Source organism: Oncorhynchus nerka, linkage group LG28 (genome assembly GCF_034236695.1).
Source record: "Oncorhynchus nerka isolate Pitt River linkage group LG28, Oner_Uvic_2.0, whole genome shotgun sequence".
Taxonomy (NCBI): domain Eukaryota; kingdom Metazoa; phylum Chordata; class Actinopteri; order Salmoniformes; family Salmonidae; genus Oncorhynchus; species Oncorhynchus nerka.
In genome coordinates, this window is record NC_088423.1 from 32,516,689 (window position 1) to 32,528,811 (window position 12,123).

At 42.8% G+C, this 12,123-nt stretch overlaps 1 protein-coding gene across 2 annotated transcripts in view; it reads left to right on the plus strand.

The window, feature by feature from the left end:
- LOC115113135 (spectrin beta chain, non-erythrocytic 1) overlaps positions 1-12,123 on the plus strand; it is a 131,692-nt gene that overhangs the window by 69,081 nt on the left and 50,488 nt on the right. For both annotated transcript variants that reach the window (XM_029640425.2, XM_029640424.2), the window contains one exon: positions 6,417-6,590. In XM_029640425.2, coding sequence (XP_029496285.1) covers positions 6,417-6,590 — 174 coding nt within the window. The remainder of the gene's footprint in view (positions 1-6,416; positions 6,591-12,123) is intronic.

Below are 12,123 nucleotides of genomic sequence, written 5' to 3' on the forward strand. Positions count from 1 at the left end.
AACACGTCCTTCACCGTCAGCTTTAGAATCCCCATCAATATTATCCTTCCAAAGGATTCCCGTCCTAAAGGCTCAAACTCCTTTTCCTTCCAAGCAAACCGAATCGTGTTGGCCAGCCCAATCCCAGGGACCGACCGTGTTGATGTATTTAGCACCATCTCCGCAAGGAGAATGGCGCTCGTTCTCTTCTCTTCCAAAACAATTGAAAAGAAAAAACCAAGTGACTGAGCCTATCTGGTGAAATACACAGAGACAGGAACAATCACCCACGAAAATACTCAAAGAATATGGCTGCCTAAATATGGTTCCCAATCAGAGACAACGATAAACACCTGCCTCTGATTGAGAACCACTCTAGGCAACCATAGACTTACCTAGACTACTCTACTAAACACAACCCCATTAATCTACAAAACCCCTAGACAAGACAAACACATAATCACCCATGTTACACCCTGGCCTGACCAAAATATTAAAGAAAACACAAAATACTTAGGCCAGGTCATAGTTTACCAAACTATCAACTACATAACCACGAAAGAAGTTAAGCTACCCTTAAGAAAACTATTGTTTACTTAACTAAAGATGAAAAAATATATAATTCTTGACTACTTCACCCATATTTTGTTTTATATTAGCGTAAAAAAGTAGGGTGTAGTTCTAGGAGTTAGCTACACGCTACATGGCAAAAAAGTAATTAACTACTGAAAACACTACCTAGATTTTTATTTAGTTCAACTACCACAAAGCTTCAGCGAAATGTAGTTTAATTACTAGTTGAACTTAAACTGTAAATCTTCCTCTCTCAAACAAGAATGTTGAATATAATTTAATTTCAATTTACTCTACCAATTGTCTGTTCGGTTTGTCCTTTTGTGAGTAGGAATTTGAGAAAAAGTATCCACAGGAGTACTTATAAGCCATCTGTTTCTCCGACCAACTGTGTGTAACGGAAGAAGAACGCCAGTGTTGTAACTGAAAGATACTGTCGGCTGCAACTGAAGTTAAAACCGGATAAAACAGATACAGTAATTGTATATTTAGCATTTGTGAAATTATTTTATGTGATATGAAAGTAGAGGGCTTTGATTCTAGAACAGTACGGCAAATGAGAATCCATTCCCGTTTATCTGTATTTAGTTGTTTTGGCTGCCAGAGCCAATTCGCTTCTGAACATAACGTGTAAGGTACTCGGACTAAAAAAGTATGTTCTTTGGCTCGTACTAGTGTTGAGATTTTTATCACCTGGCACATGCGCAAAACCTTGTAAACACCTGCAAGACTTCGGCTGCAAGACTTAGCCTGCATGTATATCCGTCTTGTGCTTCAGGTGATGAGCGAACAAAGTATGAAAGCCAAACAGAGACCTGTGTTTTTGAAGTCTGTTTAATTACTAGTTTTATAGGTTTTCGTCAATACAAATTAACGTGGCTATGTCGTTTAAGGGACAGCATAGGAATGTCGGGTCTAATCTGTGCTACGTTTGTGGTTCAGCAGTATAGACGGGTTGGCTGACAACTTCATGAAAATGATGCGTGCTGTTCAATGTGTCCGAAAGGTGTGTATTGTTATGATTCTGAAAGGTCAGATGGCTAGCATCAATGACAAGAAGCTGCCTTGTGGGGAATCAGAATTATCTCTTTTCAGCTTGTTTTATCTTGTTGTTGATACCATGTCTTGTTTTGAGTTGTTTTGAGTGATATCATGTCTATGCTAATATGGCTAAAATTCTCTAGCTAGTTGTCTCTAAAAATACATTGTTACAGTTAACTGCTCATTGTGCAAATGTATTTGTTTTCATTAAACCTTTGAAGATGAACTATAGCTTACATGTTATCAACAGTCAAAGCCAGCCCAGTCTGTTTTGCCCCATAGTTGCCCACTCGTTGGTTTTGTTTCTAACCACAAACCCGTCTATCTCACCCACTCTGATGTATAGCTATGTTACACGTTATATACAGATCACTCCCTTGTCATATCTTACAGAGTCAACATTTATAAAACCAGACACACCTTAACTACTCTCTCCACCTCTGGGACAGAATGTATTCAAAGCAGCCCTGGTAAAGTCATGGTCTTTACCTGTATACCATGGAGAGGTTATGAGCAGTTCGGTTGAGGATAGTGCAGAGAAAGATATAAGGGTGAAGTGGATAGTAGTAGCGTGTCCTATTGGTTTACGCTCTGCTAGAGTTTCAGACTGGGTCACATATATTAGGTTACATGGATCCTGTTGTCTCGCATGGAAACATCATGGAAATATACACTACCAGACACACTCACAAATGTACACTGAGCGATCCACCCAGGCATCTGACAAACACAGAAATACACGTTTAAAAAACCTACATGTACCACAAACACACTAATGCAGATCCAATTATACAGTCAATGCACCGAGCAAGTTGCAGTATAGCATGTGGTTACACAAAGACAGGCCGAGTGCTTACAGAATGCTAGAGGCCAAGCTAGGTTAGACCTTATGCCCAGACTGGCGTCAAAGAGATTAAGGCAAAACCAAAACATAATTACTGACTATAGTAGTAGTAGTACTACGCATGTGACGTTAGAGAGCAAACTTCATACTGAACTTTTCCATCTTAGCAGCTGTGCTGAAGGAGGGGAGAGAAGTAATTATCATGGCAGGATTGCCGCTAAAAGAGAGGTTTAGCAAAGTTAGCGCTGATAGGTTTGATTAACTATGTCTCAATTTAGCTCATGCACCCCTCCCCTCCTCACCCCTCCCTTCACCATCAGTGGCTTTTGAAAGGCAGTTCTCTGATGGACTCGTCCAGACAGCTCTGGAATCAAAACTCAATTAAGGCCGATTACAGCCCCTACCACTTTAATCCCCCCATCACCCTCTGCCTTGTGATTTCCAGTGGAACGTGCCAAGATCCTCCATTGAGGGAGCTCACAGGGCTTCGCTGTGAGAAAGATCTGACCACAGCTTCAACTCACTCCCAGTGAATGCAGTCTACTGTGGTCCCTTCAAAATATGAGTCCTTTGTCCTTCCCTCTCTTTTGGCTGTTTCGAGGAAGTAAGGCAAAAAAACCTACAACAAAACGGAAAAATGTCAGTTGATTTTCTATGATGGAGGAAAGGAAGGCAGATATGATCAATGAGATCTTTGAGAGCGAAACAGTGGGGAAGTGAACAACATCCTGCTAAATGATCTCAAGTCAGACGACTGAATTCAAGCCAGCCCCCATTTCTCAACTGTTTCATGAAGAGTAGGAATTCCATGTTAGAGTTCACTCCACCAAACACTACATTAAAGTGCCAGATGGGTATATCTCTGGTTTGGTGTTATTTATGTTGGGCAGAGGAGATATCCACTGGTATTCTCCAGCTGTCCCAACAAGTTCAGGCCCTGGGTACTTCCTAGGTCATGACCCATAGAGAATGGGCTCCAATCCTGGGAAAGCTTTAGATGACCTGTCTCTGGACATACAATGCCTTCAGAAAGTATTCATACCCCTTGACTTATTCTACATTTTGTTGTGTTACAGCCTGAATTCGAAATGGATTAAAAAACATTTTTCTCACCCATCTACACACAATAACCCATAATGACAAAGTGAAAATGTGTTTTTAGAAAACATTGCACAATTATTGGAAGTTAAATACAGAAATATCTCATTTACATAAGTATTCACACTCCTGTTAGAATCACCTTTGGCAGTGATTACAGCTGTGAGCTGTTCTGGGTAAGTATCTAAGAGCTTTGCATACCTGGATTGTATAATATTTGCCCATTCATTCTTTTCAAAAGACTTAAAGCTCTGTTAAATTGGTTGTGATCTTCGCTTGACAACCATTTTCAAGTCTTGCCATTTTCAAGCAGATTTACTGTAAGCCAAACTGTAACTCGGCCACTCAGGAACATTCACTGTCTTCATGGTGAGCAACTCCAGTGTAGATTTGGCCTTGTGTTTTAGTTTGTCCTGCTGAAAGGTGAATTTATCTCTCAGTTTCTGGTGGAAAGCAGACTGAACCAGTTTTTTTTTCTCTGGGATTTTGCCTGTGCTTAGCTCCATTCCATTTCTTTCTCATCCTGAAATGCTCCCCAGTCCTTTTAAGATTACACGCATACCCATAACATGATGCAGCCGCCGCTATGCTTGAAAATATGGAGAGTGGTGCTCATTAATGCAGGGGTCTCCAACAGATTGATCACAAGCTACCAGTAGCTCGCAGCCCACCTATGAGTAGCTGAAAGTACAAGGCTTAAAAAGCCAAACCTAACACAATATCCGCCAATTAATATCCAGCAATATTGCCCATCTGTCTGTCTGTGGTGGGTGCGTTTTGTCAATCACCCCATGTGTAGCAAGTTGATTTGATAACTGTCTTGTGGGTTGACAGATATACTTTCCCCAAAACCTTCTCAATTAAATGTTACCTGCAAAGTAGGCTAACCTGGCAGATTAGCGTATATCATGAGTAAGTATATCATTTGTATTTGTTATTTGCAAACTTTGCCATGAAATGAGCAGCAACAGTACAGAACCATTGCTAGACCGGCATGTTAGCACATTCCTCACTTGCTAGGTGAATTACATTAAATATAAAATGTTTAGTTTTCTTCCAGACCCCTGAAAAATGAACCATTTTAATTTTGAGAGTGAAAACAAAAAATATATAAAAGCAGGAAAGATGTAACCGAGAACATAGTTTGGGAAAATACAAAACACAATTTTGGCGGGGAAAATCACATATTTTATAGGACCCCCTTAGAGTTGTTTATTAACCATTATTTTACCGGGTATATTGATGGAAAACAGCACTACTTTATCTTGTACACCAAGGACCCGGGAAAGAGTTGCAGGGGAGAGAAGAGAAAAATGTGCCTATTTGAAAGCAAGAAGAAAATGAGTAGCCCTGTATCTTTGTTGAGACTGGGTGTATTGATACATAATCCAAAGTGTAATCAATATCTTCACCATGCTCAAAAGGATATTCAATGTCCGGTAAAAAAACAACAATCTATCAATAGGTTCCCTCCTTTGCAAGGCATTGGAAAACCTCCCTGGACTTTGTGGTTAAATCTGTCTTTGAAATTCACTACTCGACTGGGGGACCTTTACGATAATTGTATATGTGGGGTACAGAGATGAGGTAGTCATTAAAAAATGATGTTAAATACAATTATTGCACACAGAGTCCATGCAACTTATTATGTTACTTAAAAGCACATTTTACTCCTGAACTTATTTAGGCTTGCCATAACAAAGGGGGTGAATACTTGACTAAAGACATTTCAGCTTTTCATTTTGAATTAATTTGTGCAAATTCAGAAAAACATAATTCCACTTTTACGTTATTGGGTATTTGATATATCAGGATCCCCATTATCTGGCGCCAATGACGACAGCCAGTCTTACTGGGGTCCGACACATAACGAAAAATACATTACAGATGAAATACTTTACAATTTACATAAAAAAACATTTCCATGTAGTGTGCGTGTATACATCGATCAGTTACACATATGTCAGTACATCCACACAACAAGTAGGTCACATGGGGGAGAGGCGTTGTGCCGTGAAGTGTTGTTTTATTTGTTTTTTGAAACCAGGTTTGCTATTCACTTGCCCTATATGATATGGAAGGGAGTTCCACGCACTCATGGCTTTGAATAAGGCTTTGAATAATACTGTACGTTTCCTTTAATTTGTTGGCCCCGGGGACTGTGAAAAGACCCCTGGTGGCATGGCTGGTGGGGGAAGTGTTTGTGTCAGTGCTGTGTAAGTTGACTATGCAAACCATTTTGGATTTTCCAACACATTGTTTCTTATAAAAACAAGAAGTGATTCCATCAGTCTTTCCTCAACTCTTAGCCAAGAGAGACTGGCATGCTTAGTATTCATGTTAGCCCTCTGATTACGATGAAGAGTAAGACGTGCCGCTCTGTTTTGGGCCAGCTGCAGCTTAACTAGGTTTTTCTTTGGATAATAATCCATATAAGATCAAACTAGAGCCTTGCTTTTTGGAGTGCGGTGTCATAAAAGCAGAGCATCTCTTTACTATGGACAGACTTCTCCCCATCTTCACAACCATAGAATCTAAATGTTTACACCATGACAGTTTACAATCTAAGGTATCACCAAGTAATTTAGTCTCCTCAACAGCCACACCATTCACTGATGTACCATAGATATGTCCCTGTATATAATGTACATTATTTTTTATTGTTGTTGTGTAATAGACACAGGTAAATCCTAAATCTGCCTACCTCAAGGATTAAAGAAGTCTGCTAAGTAGGTCATCAGCCAAGGGAGTTACAATACACAAAACCAAACAGTTTAGATTGTTGGCAGTAGAATATCAGTTACATGACGAGTTTGAGTGACACTAATGTAATTTGCCTGTGTTAATACCACCTATCCCACTCTTTCTTTCCCCTCTGCAGCCCAAGCCCACTAAGGGGCGCATGCGTATCCACTGCCTGGAGAACGTGGACAAGGCCCTGCAGTTCCTCAAGGAGCAGAGGGTCCACCTAGAAAACATGGGCTCTCATGACATCGTCGACGGCAACCACCGCCTCACCCTTGGCCTCATCTGGACCATCATCCTCCGCTTCCAGGTCAGCTGACCACCCAGTACTCCTCTCTCGTTTCTCGCACGCTTTCGATCTCTCTTTCAAGAATGTATTTTGCATGTGCTAATCAGACCTGGGCTTAAATACATGTGTATTTGGGTATCTGGTATTTAAAACACTTTTTTCAACAAGTATTTTATTTGAGCATTTTGAATGGTTATTTGTAAAAAATAAATAAAAAATAAACTGTATAATGTGCGAGTGCACAGTTGGTAAAGGGATTTCATTTTATAAGCTGTGTGGATTAAAAAGAAATGTGTCTACTTAAATCCACTGATGTGTGTGAAAATGTACAGTAGATGGCAAGGAATGTGGGTGGGTATGAATTTGTGTGGAGTGCGGACTGGGCGGGCCTAACCTTGAATAAAGTAGTGCAGTACCTTCACCCAGTAGGTGTTAGAAACTGGGTGGTTCAAGCCCTGAATGCCGATTGGCTGACAGCTGTGGTATCAGACCGTATACCATGGGTATGACAAAACATTTATTTTTACAGCTCTAATTACATTGGTAGCCAGTTTATAAAAGCAATAAGGCACCTCAGGGGTTTGTAGTACAGTATATGGCCAAACCACTGCTAAGGGCTATGTCCAGGCACTCCGTGTTGTGTCATGCATAAGAACAGCCCTTGGCCGTGATATATTGGCAAAATACCATGAAAACAGGAAACTCCCACCCAGAGGCAGCACTCCTCATGGCCGGGGACTTTAATGCAGGACAACTGAAATCAGTCTTACCTAATTTCTATCAGCATGTTAACTGTGCAACCAGAGGGAAAACAACTCTAGACGACCTTTACACCACACACAGAAACGCATACCCCCCCGCCAATCTGGCAAATCTGACCATAATTCCATCCTCCTAATTCCTGCCTACAAGCAAGGACTAAAGCAGGAAGCACCAGTGACTCGGTTAATAAAGAAGTGGTCAGTTGACGCAGATGCTAAGCTACAGGACTGTTTTGCACAGACTGGAATATGTTCCGGGATTCCTCTGATGGCATTGAGGAGTACACCACATCAGTCACTGGTGTCGTGTCTTTGGCTATGCCGGATTAAGTGATATGACATGCTATTCTATAAAATAATTTATCCGTAATTAAAATTACCTGATTGAGCTAATCATGTAAATGTAATTGACTAGAGAGTCGGGGCACCACAAAATAATATTTATAGAGCTGTTATCTTCCGAATAAACTCTTAAAGACCTAGTAATATTTTACATCAATAGTCAATATTAATCGTCACCTTAATTCAGTCTCATCTGAAAGTTGTAAATTCTTGGTTATCTGCATGAACCCTGGCTAACAAGTTGAATCAGCAATACAAAATTGGGTTTCATTATTTATTTACTAAATACCTAACTAATCACACAGAATTACATATACAAAGAATGAATTATTACCTCGATTTCAAATGACGTCATAAAGGAAAATGTCCCTAGGGGGCGGAACGGATATGACAGCTTGTTACACAAAAGAAAAGGGTCTGGGTTTGAGTGAAAGAGCAGGAAGACTGAGGAACAAAAGGCGAAGCTGTGCTATCGTAAATACAATATCTTATGCATTCTAAATTACCGCCCATTTGGAAAAGGAAAATGCAATAAATATTTACTCTGAGCTGCGCTTCAGTAGGTTGGTGGTAGATGGAAGGCTGTGTTGCCAAACCGAGTCCTTTGTCCTTTGAAGAATATCTCTGCTGGTAAATTAGATATGTTGTAGTAACATCGTTGTGTGGTAGACGGGATACTCTGTCTGTTCCTTCCTAACCTGCGTTTGCAGCTGCTGTTGCCAACTCAACGGCTAGGAGGTATCAATTCTGTAGTGAATAAGAGTTCAAAGTTCATACATTTACATTTACATTTAAGTCATTTAGCAGACGCTCTTATCCAGAGCGACTTACAAATCATACCATTCTCAACCAAAGCTCACGCTGATGTTGGCTTCGTTCTATTATCTGAACCATTCTGACATCGGACCATCGTCCTCACATCCTCGGAACAGGCGGTTACATTGTCGTCAAGGCTTTATATAGGAAGGGAGAGGAGGGCGTGTTTGAAAAGTTTTATAGCCCATGTCCCTTCACAGGGGCGGGCCACTGATTGAGCAGAGCCCTACCTTATGAAAACCCAAATCTCACATTTTAGAAGCTAAAATCACATTTCATCCCATCACGAATGATTTCATATTCAAACATTTAAATTGAACAACAATTCCATGTGAATCTGATAACTCTGATGTGTAGACTTTCCACTGTAGAGTTTGTCATCTTATCATTGATGAGAATGTCTCAGATGACAACCGAACTGACATCATATTAATTAAGTACCACCACATATGGTCAATTGGTCGGATTACCAGAATATAGTTCATTTCCCCCCTCTTACTGATGTTCCCAGAATCTCTATGTTAACCAAGGGTTTTGCAAATGTAAAATCAGTAGGGTAGAGAGAGGAAAAGTGGGAAAGAGGTATTTATGACTGTCATGAACCTACCCCCAGGTCAACGTCATGACACTGGCTTCTACAATAAGTGCATCAACAACGTCGTCCCCACAGTGACTGTACGTACATACCACAACCAGAAACCATGGATTACAGGCAACATCCGCACTGAGCCAAAGGGTAGAACTGCCATATTCAATGAGCGGGACTCTAACCAGGACGCTTATAAGAAATCCCGCTATGCCCTCAGACAAACCATCAAACAGGCAAAGCGCCAATACAGGACTAAGATTGAATCGTACTACACCGGCTCCGACGCTCGTCAGATGTGGCAGGGCCTGCAAACTATTACAGACTACTAAGAGAAGCACAGCCACGTGCTGCCCAGTGACACGAGCCTACCAGATGAGCTAAATCACTTCTATGCTCGCTTCGAGGAAAGCAACACTGAGGCATGCATGAGAGCATCAGCTGTTCTGGACGACTGTGTGATCACTCTCTCCGTAGCCGACGTGAGTAAGACCTTTAAACAGGTCAACATTCACAAACCCGCTTGTCCAGACGTATTTCCAGGACGGGTGCTCCAGGCATGTGCTGACCAACTGGTAGGTGTCGTCCCTGACATTTTCAACATGTCCTTGATTGTGTCTGTAATACCAACATCTTTCAAGCAGACCACCATAGTCCCTGTGCCCAAGAACACTAAGGTAACCTGCCTAAATGACAGACCCGTAGCCATGAAGTGCTTTGAAAGGCTGGTCATAGCTCGCATTAATACCATTATCCCAGAAACCCTAGACCCACTCCAATTTGCATACCGCTCAAACAGATCCACAGATGATGCAATCTCTATTGCACTCCACACTGCCCTTTCCCACCTGGACAAAAGGAACACCAACGTGAGAATGCTATTCATTGACTACAGCTCAGTGTTCAACACCATAGTGCCCTCAAAGCTCATCATTAAGCTAAGGATCGTGGGACTAAACAACTCCCTCTGCAACTGGATCCTGGACATCCTGACTGGCCACCCCCAGGTGGTAAGGGTAGGTGACAACCCATCTGCCACGCTGATCCTCAACACTGGAGCCCCTTAGGGGTGAGTGCTCAGTCCCCTGTTCTCCCTGTTCACCCACAACTGCATGACCAGGCACGACTCCAACACCATCATTTAAGTTTGCAGACGACACAACAGTGGTAGGCCTGATCACTGACAATGACGGGACAGTCTATAGGGAGGAGGTCAGAGACCTGGCAGGGTGGTGCCAGAATAAAAACCTATCCCTTAACGTAATCAAGACAAAGGAGATGATTGTGGACTACAGGAAAAGGAGGACCGAGCATGCCCCCATTCTCATCGACGGGGCAGTAGCGGAGCAGGTTGAGAGCTTCAAGTTTGTTGGTGTCCACATCACCAACAAACTAACATGGTCCAAACACACCAAGAAAGTCGTGAAGAGGGCACGACAGAGCCTATTCCCCCTCAGAGAACTAAAAAGATTTGGCATGGATGCTCAGATCCTCAAAAGGTTTGACAGCTGCAACATCGAGAGCATCCTAACTGGTTGCATCACTGCCTGGTACGGCAACTGCTCAACCTCCGACCGCAAGGCACTACAGAGGGTAGTGCATACGGCCCAGTATATCACTGGGGCTAAGCTGCCTGCCATCCAGGACCTCTGTACCAGGCGGTGTCAGAGGAAGGCCCTCAAAATTGTAGACTCCAGCCACCCCAGTCATAGACTGTTCTCTCTGCTACCGCATGGCAAGCGGTACCGGAGTGCCAAGTCTAGGAATAAAAGGCTTCTCACCAGCTTTTACCCCCAAGCCATAAGACTCCTGAACAGCTAATCAAATGGCTACCCGGATTATGCAGCGTGCAAATGGAAACCACTAGTCAATGGACCTATGGCTGTACCAATGAAACACACTGATACGGCTCGACACAGTTCCTTTTTATGAAAACCACAAAAAAACAAACGGTCCTCTTCAGTTACAATGGGACAACTCAAATGAAAGAAGTATGTGGACACCTGCTAGTCGAACATCTCATTCCACAATCATGGGCATAAATATGGAATTGGTCCACCCTTTGCTGCTATAACAGCCTCCACTCTTCTGGGGAGGTTTTCCACTAGATGTTGGAACATTGCTATGGGGACTTGCTTCCATTCAGCCACGAGCATTAGTGAGGTCGGCGTCTAATGTTGGGCGATAAGGCCTGGCTCACAGTTGGCGTTTCAATTCATCCCAAAGGTGTTTGAATGGGTTGAGGTCAGGGCTCTGTACAGGCCAGTCAAGTTCTTCCACACCGATCTCAACAAACCATTTCTGTGTGGACCTCGCTTGAGGGCATGGTCATGTTGAATCAGGAAAGGGCCTTCCCCAAACGGTTGAGACCGCTTAACTACTGGCAGTTTTGGGATGGCCCGAGTGTCCACTGTTGACCTGGAGGGCAGGACAGTTTCCTCCTTCTGGATTTAGAAACTGCCTGGTAAGGTCATCCTCTGAATTGCTTTCCTCTGCCTCAAATCCATCCGACAGCAAGGGGATGGGGACTGGATAGCAACGCTCCCTGTGGGCTGTTCAGTTTTCCTCCTCCTGTGGCTGGCAGAGTTTCCTCTTGATCAGTGTGCTCCACTATCTGGCTAATGGGCAGCAGGTGGTTCCTGTGCAGGGTTTTCACTGGTCCACGGCCATTTTCCGGCTTTACCTGCTAGGTGGGTAGGCCTGGGAGCTTCTTTGAGATGAGGTATGGCTCAGTCTTACATCAGTTGGCTATCTTGTGCTTTCCGGGCACGCCAACATTTTGGAGGAGGACTCCAGGCTGGAGGTCTTAATGCTTCACCTTCTTGTCCCCATGATCCTTCTTTGCAGCATTTTTCCACCCTGCAGCACTTCATGCAAGGTTGTACGCCTCATGTAGCTGGTCTTTGAGCTTGACTGTGTACTGCAGTTAGTCACTTGAAGGGCTTCCCTCAGGGCTCACTCCGAAACACAGGTGGACTGGTAGCCTTAACTCTCTCCCAAACAAACATGAGGTGGTATGGTGAGAAACCAATGGAGTCGTTCTTTGTGC